General features: G+C 35.9%; 2 protein-coding genes across 7 annotated transcripts; one reads left to right on the top strand and one right to left on the bottom strand.

Annotated features, from left to right (window-relative positions):
• Nucleotides 1-557: 557 nt before the first annotated feature.
• On the bottom strand, nt 558-8,085 carry LOC141618587 (G-type lectin S-receptor-like serine/threonine-protein kinase At1g67520). 6 transcript variants are annotated; one of them, XM_074435687.1, is made up of 10 exons: nt 7,879-8,063; nt 7,114-7,237; nt 5,717-6,964; nt 3,267-4,464; nt 2,571-2,858; nt 2,251-2,462; nt 1,904-2,114; nt 1,591-1,828; nt 1,327-1,477; nt 558-1,145 (listed from the first exon to the last, which is right to left on the bottom strand). In XM_074435687.1, the coding sequence occupies exons 3-10, from the start codon at nt 5,723-5,725 to the stop codon at nt 834-836; spliced, it is 2,619 nt and encodes an 872-aa protein (XP_074291788.1). In that variant the 5' UTR covers nt 5,726-6,964; nt 7,114-7,237; nt 7,879-8,063; the 3' UTR covers nt 558-833. The 6 variants fall into 6 exon arrangements, with proteins under 6 accessions (XP_074291788.1, XP_074291787.1, XP_074291789.1 ...); XM_074435686.1 differs by having other exon boundaries at nt 7,114-7,232; XM_074435688.1 differs by having other exon boundaries at nt 5,717-7,018; nt 7,144-7,232.
• A 9,765-nt stretch (nt 8,086-17,850) lies between these two features.
• LOC141622176 (ubiquitin-ribosomal protein eL40z fusion protein-like) lies at nt 17,851-19,421 on the top strand. Its single transcript, XM_074438234.1, has 5 exons — nt 17,851-18,037; nt 18,576-18,662; nt 18,825-18,927; nt 19,016-19,082; nt 19,214-19,421. The coding sequence occupies exons 1-5, from the start codon at nt 17,935-17,937 to the stop codon at nt 19,241-19,243; spliced, it is 390 nt and encodes a 129-aa protein (XP_074294335.1). The 5' UTR covers nt 17,851-17,934; the 3' UTR covers nt 19,244-19,421.
• The last annotated feature ends 1,460 nt before the right edge of the window (nt 19,422-20,881 follow it).

The raw sequence follows: 20,881 nt of genomic DNA, 5'->3' as shown, positions 1-20,881 counted from the left end.
AATTAGAAAATAAACTAATTAATTTTAAAATATGTCATCATGCGGAATCGTATCACTTTCATCATCAATATTCAATACTGTGATTCTTCGCTCACTTGTCCACCATCCTCATCCCTCCATATCTTACTTCCATGGTTTTAACATCACCCATATCATCCAAAACCCCTAAATCCCTAATTCAATTGCTTTAACATCACCCAAATTATCTAAACCCTTAATTAAATTTTAAGGTTTCTCTAACCTCCAAAATTCAATTTTTTACTAGTCCCAGAAAACTAGGAGTAATGGTGGTACGATGACGGAGGCGACGAGTCCATTGCAACGATATTAATGATACTCAACACTACTACAGATACAGGCTATAACAACGGTTTTTATAAAAAGACGGACGTTGTTAAAGCGTCCGTTGTAAAAGGTTTTAACAACGGTTGATTTTCTTAAGAAACCCGTTGTTAAAACTATTATACATATACTCGATCCCTGGATGGTACGAGTATATCCTGTCAATCCACAAGACATGGCCTCTTATCTTATGGTTTCGGAGAAATCAAACCATAGTGAATATCATAGCATATATAGTCATTTACCTAGGACATGAGCCCAAAAAATCTTTCTCCGTATAATTTGTTCGAAAGGCTGCCACTTTATTTTAGTGGACTGATACGCCACTCGAAAATCAATTACGCCACCCAATGTATATGAGGAAGAAATAGAGTGGCACAAACGTTTCACGAGTAGAGTTATGTATAACCGTACTCGACCGTCCTAAAGTATTGTATAGCGAGTATCCTTTCAAACAGGAGTGTAACCAAGACTAATAAGAGAAGTCAGCTTCATCTGGCTTCCATTTCTGTAACTGATGCTTCATTCAAAGAGCCTTGCTCTAGATCACATTGCAAACGCTCAGCTTGAGACGCGTAATTCCCAAAGAAAAATGCCGGTTTCTTAGGAATGGGCAGTTGACTAGCTTCATTATTGATCATGGTTACTACTGTCGACATGGTTGGCCTGTCTGATGCATTCTCTTGCACGCATAGGAGCCCCAAATTGATGCACTTCATTGCATCCTGTTGTTCCCGGTCATTTAGAATCAAGGTATTGTCGATAAACTCCAACCCTCTATTTTCTCTCCATAGTTCCCATGCCTAAAAACAAGGACCGGTTGATATAAAGTCAGCCTCTTGAAATACGGTCTCATAATACCTTGTAATATGGATTAGTCTCGTGATTGTTTTATATATCATGAAACCGTCTCATTTAAGAATTTATTGAGATAAAAGTTATTATGAGAACAAATCGAGATGCATAGCATTGCGGTGAACTTACATATCCAATCAGGTTAAGATGTCGGTCGGGGCTGTAAGTTCCATTGTTTTTCTTGCTACTGATAATCTCTAGCAGTAACACACCAAAGCTAAAGACGTCCGTCTTGACTGAAAAATATCCATCCAGTGCATATTCTGGCGGCATATAACCACTGCAATACGAAGTTACAGACAGTAAATTCATCATCAGATGAAATATTTCACTTCCCTTTTGAACTCGTATGAAACAGTGCACTATTAGAAACAGAAGGAGTAGTTTACTTACGGCGTGCCTGCAACTCTCTTGGTATTAGCTCTTGATTCATTTTGCTCAAAGAGTTTAGCCATACCAAAATCCGATATCTTGGGGTTCATTTCTTCATCTAGTAATATGTTTCCGCTTTTCAAGTCTCTGTGAATTATCTTCAACCTAGAGTATTTGTGAAGATAGAGGAGTCCTTGAGCTATCCCTTCTATAATATTGAACCGTTGCGTCCAATCAAGAAGTAATCTTCTACTTTCATCTGAAATTATGGATTTTCGATGAAATACTTTAATAGTTGCTAAGGATACAGAACATTTAGTTGAAGAATACTAACCGAAAATGAAAAAATCCAGGCTTTTATTCGGCATGAACTCATACACAACTATTTTCTCTCCTAGCTCGATGCAACATCCAATAAGCTTAACTAGATTGGTATGCTGCAGCGTCGCAACCAGCTTCAGCTCATTCATGAACTCCGACGTGCCTTGTTTTGACGTTTTTGAAAGCCGCTTTATCGCTATTTCCTGTCCATCCTCTAGCAACCCCTAATTTTGATGGAGGAAAACAAATTGCTCATTAACCATCTCTGCTTCTTATATATTGTGAATTACAGCTGAAAGCCGCTTTATTGCTATTTAAGTTGCTGGAGTAATATTATTGTGGCGGTGATTTACACAGTACCTTGTAAACCGTCCCATATCCTCCTTGTCCAAGCACGTTTGAGAGATTGAAGTTATTTGTTGCTCGAGCCACACTTTGAAAACTAAACACTCGAATTCCTCGACCCTTCTTTCCAAAGGCGAGCGTGAGCGTTCTTTTCTTCCGCGACTTTCCTGAATATCCTGCTTTAGATTCCAGATCAGCGAGCGTCTTCTCTCCTGTTTGCATATTTACTACACAGAAAAACAAATACACCCGCGTCAGCAAAATACTACTCCATACAAAATCTTTCTATGCAGTTTGGAGATTAAAAGATTCAATGCATTTACTTTAAATTCTACCTGTCTCGACTTTCTGTCGGATGTGATCATAAGACCTCGAAAGTTTTGATGCGACTCTGTGTCGCAAGAAACAACCTAGCAAACCAATGAATCGAGCTGCTGACAGCAGCATCCTCATCATCCCATAGCCTACTGACAGCAGCATTCTCATCATCCCATAGCCTACTGACAGCAGCATACTCTTCATCCGATAGCCTAACCATGCTAGTGCTAGAACGACTATAAAGATCGATGTGGATACTATAACCCATATCCAAATTGCTGGGGGTTCTTTCTCGTCGAGATACTCTACAACAAGCAAAAACAACACACACAACCACAATAAATAGGGGGACACCAACAAAGTAACTATAAGTGCAAGTAAACTAGAAGAACAATCAACACCACAATGTTGATGTAGCTTGAACCGCCTTTGAGCTAGACCGGTTTCGAGTTGATTGGACCAAATCACCCTTTTGTATTTGTCACCAAAAATCAATGAACATTCATTTTCTAACCGAAATAAATACTAGACTCCTACTTGCTCGTATTTACAACAAGAGGTCTTATGTGTTTGCTATTTAGGAAGAATTAACCCAAAACAAATTACTTTCGTCCTTCCGATAGCTGACAGCCATACATTCAGAAACAATTGCAGCAGAGTTAAGATTGCATTATTAAAAATTAGATTTTCATGGTACCGACAGGCTTACTTACCATACATAGTTGGTTGATACCTTTGAAGATAAAAGTCCCGATAGCCATTGTACCCGTCTTCTACTAACTGCGTCGTATTACTCCAAAGCTCACACCCGGTTCCATTCGGGTAGATGGAGGCATAAGCAACACAAGAGCAATTTTTCAAACACATCGCTTCACAATCATCCAAACCCAACATGTCTCTACCTCTACTCTTCTCGTACCTAAAACCGTCAGACTTCACGTAACCCTTGGTGCTATCGAACCAACCCTTGTTTCTACACTCCGGCAACTTGTGCTCCACGCACCCTGGCGCTGTCCTGCTTTTTTTACAGTTGACAACTTTGGACAAAGAGGGACTATCTCCGTCTCTTTGACTTTCTTGGTATGAATCGGGTTGTGCAATGTTTACACTATTGATTGAACCCAATTGATTAATTTGATACATTGGAAAATTAACGTACCAAGTGTTCATTGCAGATAACAAATAGTAACTCTCATTCTCATTTGAAACAAACTCGAAACTGTAAAGATAATCTTCAAGATTCAAGAATTTTCCGTCATTCAATGATCCACTTTTCCACTGAATTTCACCTCTTCTCCATAGAATCAGCTGATTAGTACCATTGCGGTCTAAACCGAGAGTATAAGGCCCAAATGCAGGAACTTTAGAACTTACCCATGAAGTCAAAGACCAGTGTTTCCCGGTCTTATTGTCGAACCCGAGTCTCATCCCTGGAAGAAGAGTGTCTGTTGGATAATCAAAGCTCTGCCATAAAATTTTCGACACTGCCAGCCCATCCGACAACACCTCTCGTAACACAAAATTGCCTGCATCAGTTAGAGTAGCAGCAACTGTTCTGACAGTCCCTTGAGTTTTTGAACTCAGCATAACTGAGGTTTGACCATTACTATCTGATATCTTCAAATCACCACTTGTATCAATTTCGAGGACTCCAGTGGCTCTGTAGACGGGATTGTTCCGATTGGCTATCCAAACAGGTCTCCGACCAGGACCATCAGTGTACCAGATGCCAATGAAGCGTTTCTGAACGCTTTCCGGGTTGAAGTAGCCAATACTCTTTTCCTCTTCTAGACTGAAGAATCCTAATGTAAAGACTTTGCCAGCTGAAACTAAGAACTCACCATCCTGTAGCTGTTGTCCTTGCTTCAAGGTATCGGATTCTGAATAACACGAAACTATGCAGAAACAAAGCTGCAAGATGATGTTTGGTTTTCTTAGCTTCATTATTAGTGGACAAAATTAAGTCTTAATTATCATGTACTATATAACCTCATGTATTAAGCCTGAAAGATATACACATTTATCCATGCAAGAACAGTTCAAAGTCGTAGTTAGTAGTTAGAAGACTTATTAGTCAAAGTCTACTTCATGAAAGTGTGTTATGCCTTCCTACTGCCTTCTTTGAATGAAAATTATAAATTCGGTGGTCTTACCCTTGTGTTAGCAACACAACGAGACTGTTTATCCTACGAAAAATACAATTATGCAGAGGGATTGTAAGGTTAAGAAGTTTCCCAACATGTTCCTCAATTGGTTCTGACATTTCATCGAACACCTTCTTTGCGACAATACGATTGATCATTTTCTGCAATCCCTCCCATGATTTTTCCACTTCAGCCTCAAAATAAATTTCATTTATAATGACGTAACTTAAGTGAAGTAGATTTTCATAACGATTATCCATCTTATAGTCACCTATGTATCAAATTTTAGTTGGGTTAGATTGAATACAAGAATATATGGAATTATGGATAATAGACCGGCACAAAATGCAGTTATTTATAAATCTACGTTACTCTTAGTCGACTTCAGGCCGTCTGGACATTTTATTTTAGAGGTCCTGTACAAAATTTTAGAAGTGGAACAAATTGCAGTTATAAAATGCTAAATATTGTAATGAATTTGGATAAAATACGACCGAATAATTCCAAAGTACAAACGTAACTGGTAACTGATAATTGATATAATACCACAATTGACACTGACCAACACAAAAAGAAGGAAGTTCAAACATTCAAAGCTAACACCCCAGATTTCGAAAAAACAGTTCTTAGAGACCAGCTGCATTAGAAAAAGGAAAACAAGTCCCTACAAGAAAATTCAAAATACGCTAGTAACAGTACAATAGAATTAGCAATTGTTCAACATCAACATAGGAGTAGCCTTTTGTCACCAACACCACCTCCCTTCAACTTTTTAAAATCTCGTCCCATGTAGCCTCGATTCAGCTTTCTTACATAGACTATCATACGTGACCAGATCCTCAGCATTCAGACTTGAATTAAAATTGAGCAAACTAGTTCATTTGAGGAGTTGTGTGAACTTGCTCTAATTTCTGAAAATTCGATCCATGAGCATGAGGTCTATATGGAGTCTTTAGCTAAGGCTAATACTAAGCATGTTGTTTTCATGAGCGGGGAAAAAAGATGATCAGACATCTTACCTTATTCATTTATACGCCTCTCTTCGATCGTGTTCTTGTTCATCGAATATTACCCGGAAGCATGTCATTTTTGGGTTGCTTTGGAGGACCCTTCCTCTTCTTCTCCGCCTTTTTTTCCCCTTGGTTCTTCTTCATTTTTCTCTTCGTGCACCTCTTCATTAGTAGCAGACTCTTCATCATTTTTCTCTTCTTGGACCTCTTCATTAGTAGCAGGCTCTTAATCAGTAGGCTTCGTAGCCAACACATTTAACAAAGCCCAAGCCTCATTTTCAATATCGTCACTTCCTAGGAAATACTCTTTCATGGAATGCATAATTTCGTCAGTACTTTCTTTCAACCCCAACTCTTTCGTAGATTGCATGACATAATCCAAGCAAATCTCCAACATCTGAACACCAACGGTTCGGCGAACAACATGAGATTCATCCGGAAGAGAAAGTATGCGACTTGCAACAGTTTTTTTGTACAACCCCTCTTCTTTAGCTTTATTGTTCAAACTCTCTTCCTTATCTACGCAATGAGGGCACATGCTCTTCACTGAAGACATCATGGAGAGAGTTATAGAAACAAACTAAATGTCAACCCAAGGCAATTTGTTGGTTTTATAATCAAATGATCTATGTAGGCATGGGTTTATTATAGAACATTCGCCATGGAACAGCGAATCCTCACTCACATGTCGCCACAGCTGGACTTTGCGAAATCAGTTCATCAATAACTCTCTCTATGATGTCTGAAGTGAAGAGCATGTGCCTTCATTGCGTAGATAAGGAAGAGAGTTTGACCAATAAAGCTAAAGAAGAGGGGTTGTACAAAAAAAAACGGATGCAAGTCGCATACTTTCTCTTCCGGATGAATCTCATGTTGTTCACCGAACCGTTGGTGTTCAGATGTTGGAGATTTGCTTGGATTATGTCATGCAATCTACGAAAGAAAGAGTTGGGGTTGAAAGAAAGTACAAACGAAATTATGCATTCCATGAAAGAGTATTTCCTAGGAAATGACGAGATTGAAAATGAGGATTGGGCTTGGGCTTTGTTAAATGTGATGGTTACGAAGCCTACTGATGAAGAGCCTGCTACTAATGAAGAGGTTCAAGAAGAGAAAAATGATGAAGAGCCTGCTACTAAAGAAGAGGTGCACGAAGAGAAAAATGATGAACAACCAAGGGAAAAAAAAGGCAAAGAAGAAGAGGAAGGGTCCTCCAAAGCAACCCAAAAATGACATGCTTACCTCCTGTTGCGAACTCTGCGGTGGCATATGATTTATCGTTAATATATTAATACCCTTCGGGGTGTTTTCCTAAAAAAAAAAAAAAAAAAAAAAAAAAAAAAAAAAAAAAAAACCTTAAGTTGTCATGTTTGAATAAAATATTACGAAAGTGACAAGGAATATACTCTATAATAACATCGGGTAAATGCAGGTACACTTATTGACTTCTAAAGCCTCTTGACGTATTTTAAATCTCGAAAGTAAAAAAATTAGCTCTAGATGGAAACAATTCCTGGTTCCGCCCCTGCACTAGATTAAGAGGAGTAGTTAGATAAAGGGTTACTACATTCATTCCATCTCTACCCTTTATTAACTGCACAACATCAAAATCAGAGACAAGTAAAGCTTTCCCAACAGTGAGGTTTCTACCAGGTCTCCTAAACCACATTTCAAAGTTATCATGACCCATTAGTTTCTCTCCAAGAGTCTTCAAGAAAGGCACAGTAACACTATCACTCCAAATCCCACAAAGCAAATGAACTCCACCATGATCTTTCTTAGAAAAGACAAATTCTGTTTTCCCTTTATTGAACTCAAATTGACCTCCATAATTTACACGAATATCAACTAAAAAAGATGAACATGAACATGAAGATGACATTCCTACAGTTTAAAAATGAAAACAATAAACTTTCATTGATTATAATTTCAACAGATTAGGGGTTAAATTATGCAATTTTAAATTTTAAATTTCATACTCAAATATTATGTAAATAAACCATAAATTCTAATTATTATGCAAATAACAAATCAGATATGGGCAATTAACTAGTTGGCAATAATCTGTACACAAACGAATTATGGGTAAAACGAAGGAAACCCTATAAATTGAAGGAAACATGGATAATTAATAGTAAGATTAATGAAAAATTAGGGAAAAGTATACAAACCTGCAATTGATGATGACATTGATGAGTGAGTTGAACTTGGTGAGGATGAGACAAGATTATGAAAAGATTTTAATTAAAAAAAAAAATTATGCGTAAAACGTAAAAAGGGGAAGAAAAAAAAGGGGGGTTTCATATTGGAAAGTAACGCAGTAAATGGAAGGATCCTCTCCATTACATTTTGGTCCATTTTTCCTCACAAAGATTATTCTATTATATATTCCATTCCATCCATTTACTTTTTCTTTCTCAAATAAATCTACAACCATCCGATCGAGCCAAGAATTAATCCGGACCATTGAAAAGTAATGGACCTCCATTTCTTTTTGATAAATGGAGAAGATCCTTACTCCGCAGTAAATGATGAGTGAGTTGTACATTGGGTAGGGATTTGGATCCTCTCCATTTTCTTTCTCCCCATTTCCTCTCACAATTTTTTTTAATAATAATTATCCCTTACACTCCTATTTTTCCTTTACTTTTATGGGTAAATTGAGAACCGTTAGATGTTGCCAAAATGCGATCCGGACCATTAATATGAACTTGCCTCTCAATTTCTTTTTAGGAAATGGTGAGAAATTGGGCTAAATGGGTAGGTAGGTAAGTATATGGGGAAATAATAACTGAAGGGCAAACCGGTCCATTAACATTATATTTCACCAGAAAATGTCGCTAGTATCAAAATTTAAAAGTTGTCATCTTAAAGGTAGTAAGTTTTAAAAATATTTATAAAAGGGAGTAATTTATAAAAAGTTGTATATAAAAGGGAGTAAGTTTTAAAAAACATGTCTTTATCTATTATGCAAACTCCGTATTACTAATTGGAATCAAATATTTATTTTTCATTTTTAAATTCGTAACATTTATTTAAAAAATTTATTTGATATGCATTACATAAATTGTTATATAGGACTGTCTTATAGGATAAGACCAGCCCATAATCTAAAAGCCCAAACAATTAACTTATAACTCACCTTTTTAATCAAATAACCAAAAGCCCAAAAAAAAAATAGTTAATAAACTTGTAAAAAAAATATTTTATTTGATAACCTAAAGTTTTATATTAATAACTTGTATATTTAAATATGTTAGTTTTTATCATAAAATGTCGTGTTGTTAAAATATAATTTAAATTAAATTTTATCTTTGGGCTTCTCTCCTTTTGGGTCAGTCCTATGCTATAGGACGGTCCTATAGGAGAGTTGTTGTATGCATTATATTAATCTAAATTTTAGAAGATAACAAAATTTGGAGGGCCTTACTTTATGTTAATTCGCCTCACAAACTATGGAACGCTTATAACGTGTGACAATCCATTACTTTTAAAATAAAACCATTCATTTGCTGTATCAATAGAAAAAGTGATTCTTATATAAATTGATCGTGTTACCGTGCAAGATTGTCCCACACTACGATGTCTTAATTTTGTTTTTTTGTTAATATCGATATGATAAATATACTATTGGCCAATTAATTAAGTTAAAACCTTGTATAGTATGTCAATTCTATAAATTAAACAAAAGGAGAAAGAAGAAAATATCAACTTACGCAAGAGTGAAGATTGTCATGAGCCAGCGCTGCTACCGGTTGAGATAAATGGATCAAATAATATTATGGTGGGCTGACTTTTATATAAGTTATATAACTACTGGATTTCCAAAAAATTGGCGCCGAAAAATTCGGGGGCTCTGTTCAAATGAACGGGTTGAACTCCCTTATAGACGGCCATGTGTACTAGACACGAAAGGGTGTTGGTGTCAAGAAATCATCACAACCAAAAGGTTAAGCTGATGGTAAGAAATGTCTTTTGGGCTTAAAGCGTTGATGCAATTGCAGGCCTGCTTATACCTGGTGCTAATATTCTTTATTCCACTTTAGAAATAAGGCGAGTGGGATTTGAACCCGTGACCTTTTGCTAATGATCCTGGAAACGGGTCTGGACTAGTATTCGTATGGGAGGCCCAACTCAAACCGTTGGTGGACTAGACAAAGAACTAGGAGAACATTGAACATGTAAGGTGGACTTTTGTTGGTTTAGGCTGTGTTATTTGTGTAGCTAAGTTTTTTTTGGCCCGTTTCCGTATGTGCATGTGCATCAGCGCATGGCATACCGCATACCTAGAGACTAGAAGTGACAATCGGGCCATCCGGATTGGGTTTGTTTGGGTCAAGTCATGTCTGATTCGGGTCATGACTACGGCATATTCGGTTTTTGGTCGGATTTGTGTCGTTTATTGGTCGAATTAGTCCGGTCAATTTTTAGCTTAGATTTGAGTCATTATCGGTCAGGTCATTTTAATAGATTCGTCGGGTTGTGTAAGGTTTTGGTCTAATGTTGTGTTGGGGAAGCGTCTTGTAAACCCGGTGCGGGAAGAATCTCACCCAACAACGATACTACGACGGAACACACACAACGAACGTAAGTAAGAGCAAATAAAGTGACAACACAATTTCTCACGTGGAAACCCTTCTCAACTAAGGGAAAAATCACGGCTCTCTCGACAAATTAATTCACTAATAAGATATTACAAAGTTAGTAAATTACAATCACTCACACTAGTATTGTCACTTTATCTCAAACTTTGGCTCACTCTTATTATTTTTAAAGGATGTTGAACACTCTCTTTTCTCTCTTCTAGAACAAGAAATATTCTCACCAACTTATATTAATTTGTCTCTATATATTTTGTGTGTACTAAAACAATTAGCACCATCACCTATTTATACTAAGAAGTTCCTAAAAACTTCTAATAATCCATTAATTGTTTTAATTAAAACAATTACATAACTTCCTAGGGATGAATGTTATCACTCTCAAAAAACGTAGACAATTTACGTAATTTGCATTTGAAACATCCAAGCTTTATTTCCTCATTTATTTTAGGAGTTTGGGGAGATTAACTCAACATGTTAATAGAATTCAAACATTAGTCAAGAACCCCACCTCTCATGACTTTATTAACTAAACAAATTTACACATATCACATTCAATTTGCGAAAATATACGAAATAACAATTTCAAAAAAAATCCGTCATAAAACATACACAAAACAATACATTATCCAATTTGATGCCTAGGATAATCAAAGATGTATGGATCCATCAAGGATAGCTCCAATCTGTCCCAAACTACAAACGATTAGTCACAAAGCCACGACCCCACGATATTCATAGTGGAACGCAATCTATTACTACAACATGTCACCAAACATCAACCACTTGAACAAATATTGAAAGATTCTTCTGAATGTTTTACAAGGTCATCATGCTCTCGATCTTTAACCGGAGTTCAATTTTGTTGACTTTAGCAATAGCAATTTGTATACTCGTTTAACTTTATTCAATGCATGTCTATTGATAATTTCCCTTTCCTTATCGAGTTATTTGTGAGTAATTTTGAGCAAGTATTATGTAGATCAATTGATGTGCCAAAGATATTAGCACAAGTGACAAAAACCATATTCTATAGTTGAGAGTATTGTCCCGACTCCCGAAGATATCTTAATCAAAGTGGTTAAGACGAAATCCCCAACTTTCGATATTGTATTGCCTTGTGGCTCATTTGACACAAAAAAAAAAGTTTAGAATAGTATGTTATAATGCCCTTGTGAGATAGTAATAAAGGCCAAGGATTAATCAATCTTAGTTAATACTCCCTCGAGTCCCTCTTATTCAGGATTTTCTTTTCTCTTTCCAATTTCACAATTTCTTGTTTACATCCGTTGTAAACAAGAATAAATTACAACGGAGGTATAAATCCAAGAATAATTTACAACGGAGTATAAATTCATCCCAACGTTTATAAGCAAGACTAATTATTCCAGTTTTGGTTGATTGATCTTTCCTTCGGGAGGAAAATGGTGAATAGGAGGGAGTATGATTTAGTTCTTACCCTTATATACAAGTTAATATGAGTCAATCCGAACCCCGAAACCAACCAAATTATTTGTAAGATGAATCATACATACATATTTCGGTTGGTCTACATAATGGAAATTCATTCGGAAAATTAATATCGTTCCATATTTTTGAGCGACTGCAAAAATCTTATTCGTACTAATTTGAAAGTAAAATATTTGACTAATTCATACAATAAGATCGAATGCAAAGGAATAACAAAACTAAAAATTCGGAAACAATCTTCAAGTAATAATAGAAAAGAAAATCTCATTAATAACTCAAATTTTTCATCATTGTCAAGCTAATATAGCAAGTATACTATCTCCTCACAAAGATAACAAACCCACCCAAAAAATTTAACACAAAAATCAAAGAAATAAAACCCTAATGACTATTTACAAGTTGCAAACGAATACTTCATAACATCATCTCAACCAAAAAAAACGAATACTTCAGAACATCATCTCAACCAAAAGTTCAACGCTGATGGTTAAGGCCATTCACAATCCCAAGCGACAAATATACATAAATCCTCATTAATCAAGCCTTAAAACACAAGAAATTATGATGTTGATGATGATTATGCCTAAGATGATGATGATGATTGTTTTGTTCTTGATCAATCAAACCTTGAACATGCTTAAATTCCTCCACGTGGCACGGTATAGTAATCGGCCCCTTGTGTTTAAAACCATACTCTTCTTCAGCTTCTTTCAAAAGATTAATGAACAAAGGATGATTAACATACATAATTGGAATTACAAATCTTTGTAATTGCTCCTCTTCTTCACGTCCTACCATAATTGCCATGCACCCTTTTGGCACGTTCTTTGTTTCATCCTTGTTCTTGTGATGTAGGAGATGATATAAGTTGACCGTGTTGTGCTTTTCACCATTACCCATTGCGATTCACAAATTCTTATTTCAGACGTATACTCACAACCGATCTAAAAAAGGTTAAAGATGGAAAAGGGAATTGTGAGAGGTTTTAAGTTAAAGACTGTTGAAAGACTTACTGAAAGAATTCTTGATTGGTAATTGGTTGTTGAATTAACGGGTTATTTCAGGCTCGTGTTATAAGAAAGAAAAAGGCCAAGGGTCGGATGAGGAGATGGTGAGACGAAATAGGGTAAGAGAGAAATTGATTAATGAACTTGGTATATTGCTCATGATAATTCTTTTTGTGAAATTGTATGTGATTTTTTGTGGAGGTTGAGAGGGGAAGGATGATTAAGGCTGGGTATTTATACTGAGATGTTAGACGTTTAAGGGCAATTTAGTAAAAATAATATTTTTTAGGGTTTTTAAATAATAATGTTTAATAATATAATATTGTATGTTTGACTAAAGTTTTGGAAAGGTCAAGTTCTCTTAGGGGAGGTGAAAAGTGGTTTGGGTGAAATAGAATAACCCGTGTAGGATCAATATTAATGGGCGTATTATGCGTATTATAATTCTAGTTGAGTGTGGAATTTGGAAAGTTGGAAGGGGTAAAATATTTTTGCCGTCTACAAAGATGATTTCGTATATACGGCTTTTATTACAATAATATTATATTATTATTATGGAATCTAGGAGTAGATTTCATGTGACTTTCTAAGGTTCTTCTTAATATTTTATTTTATTATTAAAGTAAAATTTATTTTATCAACTAAATTAAGACGCAACCATAGCACTTAGATTAAGTAAAAGAGCTAAACTGTTCTAGACTTCTAGCTAAATCAGAAGTCTTAGGTTCAAATTTTAGAGATACGGTAATGTTAAAACTTTAGAGAAGCAGTAATGTTAAAATTCATGAGAAAGAGTTTTACCGTCCTAGTATTTCTATATCATTTATGTGTCTAATTATTGATTTATCTCTTTTATTCCTTTTTATTATGAGATGTTTTAATTTCAATATAAGATAAACAGCTTTACAATTATCAATGAACGATAAAATTCGTTGAAATATATTAATAAAATACTCATCATTTTATTTACATTGTCCACGAACAATACAATTTTAAGTCCTATTTGACTTTTTATAACTAATATTCTAACAATAATAGATAAATGAAACTAGATTAGTCTAGGTTTATTTACTTGTGAATCACGGACGAATCAAGGCTAGTGTTCCAAAATAAAAATTAAAATCACTTTCACCCTTCAAAATTTATGGAAGCTTTAGGAAGAAATTATGTGTTTGTTTGTTTATGGGAGTTGACCACTGAATAATAATATTTGTTTGATTGAGGGATACGTATCTTATGATTATTGTGGCTTTAACGTCGTGCCTTTGTTCGTCATCAATGCAATTTCAAGGCTCAATTTGATTTGTTATTTCCACTTGTATATCTTATTAGAGTTATTATTGTTTTTTTTTTTTTTTTGGTGCTAAAGAGGGGCGAACCCCGAAACTAACTAGAAACTATTACACGGGGAAAAGCGACCCCAAAAATGTCCTCCCGTAGGATAGAACGCAGAGCATCAGGTGGAGAATCGAGATATGTGCCCGAAGTGCTGGAGTTGATGCCTTGATTTGCGAGCCAATCACTGGCTCTATTCGCCTCACGATAGCAATGCTCAAGTCTGACAGTCCAAGAGGTAGCGGCAATAAGTTCTTTGCATCGCATCACTATAAATTTGAGGCCATTGCTCACCAATTGATCCTCCAAAACAAGCTTAATACAAGGCTTATTGTCCATGTGAATGATAAGCTTGGTGATTCTCAATTTTCGCGCCCATTCCAAACCCTTCATTAGAGCTAAGAGCTCTGCTTTTATGGAGGTGCAGTGCAAAATCCACAGGAGAAATAAAATGCGTGTTGGAAATTACCCGTTTCGTCTCGAAAGATGCCACCACCTCCTGCCATCCCTGGATTTCCCTTTGAGGCGCCATCGGTATTTAATTGGAGCCACCCATGCGGTGGTGGTAACCAACGAACAAATATCTCCTTACTAGCTAGACCTACTGCGGGAACGAATATGTCGAACTTATCAAACGCTAGCTTCGTTACTTCAAACTGTCTGATAAGAAACTCCTTAGGGTTGATTGGGTTTTCATTTGCTCGGCCAAACACGATGTTGTTTCTCCATCGCCATATCCACCAACAGGTAATAGTAAAATGAATCGGCCAATCGGTGACGGAAATTGCAGCATCATTCCCGGCATTCTTGACTAGCCAATCCGAAAAAGGGACATTATAAAAAGGGATATGAGAGGAGCGGATACCTAGAAGGCTCCATATGTGATGCATGTTAAATTGTTGAGTTGAATTTTTAACTTAATACAGCCCTTAAATTTATCAACTTGCTCTTCGAAAACTTTAGAAACTCATCTTATGGTTACAGATGTGGCAAATAGCACAAATGCCATGTCAACAAAGTAAAATAAGTTAAAATCGATGACAGAGTAGAGACGTAGAGTGTATCATAGGACAAATTTAGTTTACTCTATATGGAAAAATTATATTCTGATAAATCAAAATTGGTTTTATTTGACTATGAAAATGCACAAATGTTTAAAACAGATTTTGGGAAGATCGAGCTCATGGTTTTATTTGATTGTGATGATTACCGTAATTGCATATTTATCGTGATGACTTATATTATCATCAATACAATATATCTTTTACATTATATTAGATTTTTTTTTGTAATACGGTCCTATATATATATTACATAAATGAATCGGAAATCGAACATAGTCAAACATCTTCATTCATGGAAAATTCTAGATTATGTTTATCTTAAGAGTTTCCATCTTTATCATAGCATGTTTTATAAGCCATGTCCATGGGTTATGAACTTTGACTTCTTGAGTCCTCCACTCAATTTAGCTATGGACCATCCACATATAGTAATAGATTGCGAAGGATTATCTCAACTATTTAACGGGCCATTGTTATTTCGATTATTGTGTGTGTCAACTGTCCACCATTTTCTCAATCGATAGTTGACATTTGTGGTAGGCCTTTCATATTACTTTATCCACTACCATTGTACTCTCACTAATTAATTTCCACTACAAATTATTGGCAACGTTTTCCTTGGTGTGGTTTCACAGTCCACTGCACTATTTTCTTTTGATTTAAGACTTAAAAGAGAACTTTATGTATATATAGGGGCGGAGCTAGAAACTGATCCAGCGGAACGAAAGCTTTAACGATTTAAGGAAAATTTTAAAAAGTTGAATTTTTATAACAAAAGACTAAAATTTTCAATTATCAGCAGAGACGAACGCTTCTACAACCCCAAATCCACCATTGCTTGTATGACTTATTTTTTTGCACTAATATCAATAGCTAATCCAGTTGAATGCACAATTTCTAGGCATTGAAACAATGAAGAAGTCTCTAAATACACATGTCGGTTGTACGGAGCTAAGTCATCATACATTGTATAACTTTTTTTGGGATGATAAGAGAACATGTAGCTGTATTTTTAGTGTACACTGCGTCAATCCCGAGTATATGTGATAGTCGCAAATCATGCATATCAGGTTAACCATCCTTTTTAGGAGGTGATATGCTTGAAATTTAGAAAAAATAATCCAAGGCCATATATATATAACCCTGCATGATCGCTCTTAAACCTGAGATCCTTAGAATTTCACCAAGTATTTTTTTATAGATTATGACAAAATAATATCAATACGTTTAATTCCTTGCAAAGGCAAAAGTACAACTAAGCCAAATTCGAGTAATCATGAGATGAAAATATCCAATTTTGATTCAAGCAGAACATACAACCAAAGATAATCCTGAAAAACTTGTTCTAAATCTGAAGAACTAGTCTCTTAATAATTTATTACTAAAAGACTATCTTTTCAAGTTTTAGTAAAACTCTAATACATACATGCATGCATTAGCGAGAGTAGTCATCACGTTGAATATACTGTATATCACAACTTCTGATTGAGTGATTGTGTACCAACATTCTACAACTTTAAGAATTTTTTGTTTTTTGGTGACTAAACTTTAAGCATCATTAAGGGCATAATGATGGGTTTTAGGGACATGATACGTATCATGACAAAAACATAGATCGTAGGTAGATTATATCACCAGTCAATCATCATGCTGCTATTTATTATACAATTTTTGAGCTTCATACCCATATCTCAAACCCATTAGATATGGGTTTCTCATACCCAAGGACGGGGTGGGTATGAGATTGATACCAAGGGTATCAAACTAAAATGAACAAAAATATGAAAAAACAAATTATAGCATATTGTAAATCTAAATTTTTATATACTTATTTGATTAAATAATCATTTTCATGATTTTATAATATTGAAAATTATTATTTACAATACTTTAAGTTTTTAATTTACGCATTTTAACCTTAATTGAGGTTCAAACCCATACCACTAAAAAAATGAAACAAATACAAGGTATGAGTAAAGTTCCAAACCCATACCACCGGGTAGAGCTGGCCATCAGCACGGGCTGGCCCGACCCCGACCCGGACCCGGCCCGCCTTGGCCTGTCATTTTATGCAACCTGGCCTGACCCGGCCTTGGCCCGCCGTTGGCTCTGGCCTGGCCCGGGTCTTAAAATTCCAGCCTGACCCGCCCTTGGCCCGCCATTTTAGCAAAAATAATAAAAATAAATAAATAAATTAGTAAGGCCCGTCAGCCCGGCCCGCCCTTGACCCGCCTCGGGTCCTGGCCCAGGTCAAGCATATCCCTACCCGGCCCGGTCCGGTCAAGCCCGCTCTTTCCCCTGGCCTGGCCCGGGTCTGACCAGAAGAGTCTGGCCCGCTCCCTGGCCAGCCCGGCCCGAATACAGGTCTACCACCGGGTATGATTCCTGATTCCAAACTCATACCCGTGCACCAAACAAACGCTCAGTCTTAATACAAAAGGTTTACCTCTACCTAAATTAAACAACTAAACTAGAAAGCATAATCATATTTATTACGAATATCTCGTAATATTTCCTCTTTATATTTTATATCTCTAAATATTTTATCATGATATTATTTTATTTTAATAATATTACCATATTATTTATTTATTCCAATAGGAATATTCTCTAACAAGGTCATGAAACCCTAAGCATACGATAACCCAAGTTATAAATATAAACCAAAAACATAGGAAAAGAGAAATATCACAATTACATTGGTTTGTGCCGTAATTCGCAGGAGAGAAAAACCTAATTCGTGAACGAAGATGCAGATATTCGTGAAAACCTTAACCGGGAAGACCATTACTCTCGAAGTCGAGTCCAGTGATACCATTGACAATGTTAAGACTAAGATTCAAGACAAAGAAGGTATTTCTTCAATTCTTTTTCCTCTGTTATTTACGTATATTAGTTGCAATACAATTTTCATTCGAATAAATTGTATGATAAGATAGTCTATTCGTATAAGATCGTTAAAAATAACTGTTCTATACCGTGAAATGTAACTACTCTGTATAATATTTTTACACTAAAACTTTGGAGAGACGGTCTTTCAATAAGTTATTGAGAGACCCGTTTTCCGTATCCTTTTATTTGTATTTCCTGACTCTTTTATTGTTGATCGTGATATAGTAATTTCGTATGTATCTTTAATCAAGATTTGTATTGTTTTATTATCTTTAGTACCATTTTTCTTAAATTGTACCTATGAAGTTTTGAACATAATTACTTTTAACGTCTCATATAAGAATACGGTCTTACCAATTGCTCCTCTATTCGACCCATATTAATTAAAACGGTCTCATTTAAATATACGGTCTTACAATAAGTTTCAATTTTTTTATGTTGAGGCATCATTACACGCTTTAAGCAAAGCTGACTTTTGTACGGGTTAATTTTGAAATAGGAATTCCACCAGACCAGCAAAGGCTAATATTTGCCGGAAAGCAGCTCGAGGATGGTCGCACACTTGCTGATTACAACATTCAGAAGGGTTTGTTCTTTCGACATCCTGCTTATTTCATTTATCATGTATATTATCGATTTGAGATCCTATATCGCATTTCTATGGCCTAATTTCATGTCTGGTATATATCCCACTCCTCTTTTTCGACCCATGCTGAACTGTAAATTGTTATGCGTTTTTTTACTGTAGAGTCGACGCTTCATCTAGTTCTAAGGCTGCGTGGTGGAATTATCGAACCCTCTCTCCAGGCCTTGGCTAGGAAGTATAACCAAGACAAGTTGGTCTGCCGCAAGTAAGTCTCCCACCTTTATCAATTTTACAACTGTCGATGTTTGAAAGTATTCATGTGTATAAGATTTACTCATCTTGATCGTATTCAGGTGCTATGCTCGTCTCCACGTTCGCGCTACAAACTGTAGAAAGAAGAAATGTGGCCACAGCAATCAGGTATATATATATATATATGTTCACTCGTTTTTAATTTTCATTATTAACCCGATTATGTTTACCTTGGATTGTCTTTCGGTCTTAGATAGTAACGTACTAATAAGCTGTTGTTTAACTTGAATGTCTTGCAGGTAAGGCCAAAGAAGAAGATTAAAGCCTAAAGCCAGTGTCCTGGAATTGGATCTTGTTACAGGGATATGCATCGGCGTCCCTATTAGCTTACTGTTTTCTGCATTATTATTATTTGGAACATTATTTACGTATGAATTGGTTTGATGAACTTAGATTTTGTGACTCGTAATAAATTATTAATGTGTGGTGATATCTTGTCTTTCTCTATTTCTCTATCGGAAAATTTAACAAGAATAATCACAATTATTGGTTGTCTTGTCATAACAATCCTAACCTCATTTTAACTAACAATAAATCAGTAAAGAATTAAGCTTTAATTCATAAAAACTTGAACTCAACGCGAGGGAACAGATTGACATATAGTATAGGCCATCTTTAATAATATTGACAACCCAGTACGACAAGGTACTGGGTTGTGTCGGTACTGGATGTGGTGTATGCGCGCGATTGAATCTATGATGCTATGAGATTTGAGTCCGAGCTCGTGTTCAATTTAAATCACTGAGCCTCAAAAGTTGGAGTATGAAATTTGCTTGAATTTTATTAAGCTTATCTCGGATTTAGTTCTAGCAAACATTGACCGAGCTGTTTTTGGGCCTTCCTAAAAAGTCAAATTTTATTAGAGGTGAATCGGGTTGTAACTAGGGATGGCAATGGGTAGGGTCTGGGTAGGGTCCGCCTAGACCCGGACCCGACCCGAGATTTTCCCTTTGGACCCATACCCGACCCAGGCCCGCAAGGGTCTAAAATTTGAGGACCCATACCCGGACCCTATGGGTAAGGGTAGGGTCTGCAGGGTCTACCATGGTCCGAGTTTTAAATGACTTTAATAACAAGATTAACGGTATATGGGTCTATAATATTAAATAAAAAAATTATACTACTTTAACATTATGAGTTTATTAATCTGCCGTTAATGGTGGTTGTCGGTCGCCGGTTATTAGAGAGGTGGTTGCCAGTCGCGTATCAATGCTGTGGTGCTGGTTTTCTTGTGTTAGTGGTGGTATTGTCAGTGGTTGGGTTTTATCACTTTATGGGATGAGGGAAGATAAATATACTTTAGTTGAGTTTCTACAGTCTGTCAGTATGAATTCAAAAAAGTTGTAATTTTGATTTTTTTTTCTTTAATAAAGGGTCTAAGGGTCGGGTATGGGTCTCATAACTTAGACCCGGACCCGGACCCGAAATATTTTCTTAAGACCCATACCCGACCCATACCTATTGGGTCTGAAAAAATGAGACCCATACCCGACCCATTAGGGTCCGACCCTCAGGGTCTGGGTCGGGTCCCCGACCCACTGCCATCCCTAGTTGTAACTTACTAATTTAAATTTCAGCTTTGAATGAATTTTGTTGCATTAAAAATTCTACTCCATATCTTATTGGATCCTGGGCTAACAATATCTCGTCTATCATATCCAATTCCAATTTGGTAAAAAATTCATCATTTGACTAAACTACATCTCAAATAAGAGATCTATACTAACCATACCGGTTGGTTTAAATAAAAAAATCAATATAAATTGAGGAAAAGTTTCAAATTTTCAATTTAATTATTACAATTTTGACTCTCAAATATAACAAAATCAAAGTTTAAAAAAATTATTTCATGTCACATGTCATTACGTTATTCATGATATAGAAGATTATATACACTGATTATAAGT

Source organism: Silene latifolia, chromosome X (genome assembly GCF_048544455.1).
Source record: "Silene latifolia isolate original U9 population chromosome X, ASM4854445v1, whole genome shotgun sequence".
Lineage (NCBI taxonomy): Eukaryota > Viridiplantae > Streptophyta > Magnoliopsida > Caryophyllales > Caryophyllaceae > Silene > Silene latifolia.
This window is presented reverse-complemented; position numbering and strand designations above follow the sequence as displayed.

What these genes read in the sequence shown, in the direction of transcription:
- LOC141618587 (XM_074435687.1), bottom strand. An exon ending in GATATGGGACGGTTTACAAG is followed by an intron (nt 2,115 to 2,250) that starts GTACTGTGTAAA and finishes CATCAAAATTAG; the next exon opens with GGGTTGCTAGAGGATGGACA. An exon ending in ATCTTAACCTGATTGGATAT is followed by an intron (nt 1,146 to 1,326) that starts GTAAGTTCACCG and finishes CCTTGTTTTTAG; the next exon opens with GCATGGGAACTATGGAGAGA.
- LOC141622176 (XM_074438234.1), top strand. Translation starts at nt 17,935, where the DNA reads ATGCAGATATTCGTGAAAACCTTAACCGGGAAGACCATTACTCTCGAA. An exon ending in GACAAGTTGGTCTGCCGCAA is followed by an intron (nt 18,928 to 19,015) that starts GTAAGTCTCCCA and finishes GATCGTATTCAG; the next exon opens with GTGCTATGCTCGTCTCCACG. An exon ending in AATGTGGCCACAGCAATCAG is followed by an intron (nt 19,083 to 19,213) that starts GTATATATATAT and finishes AATGTCTTGCAG; the next exon opens with GTAAGGCCAAAGAAGAAGAT.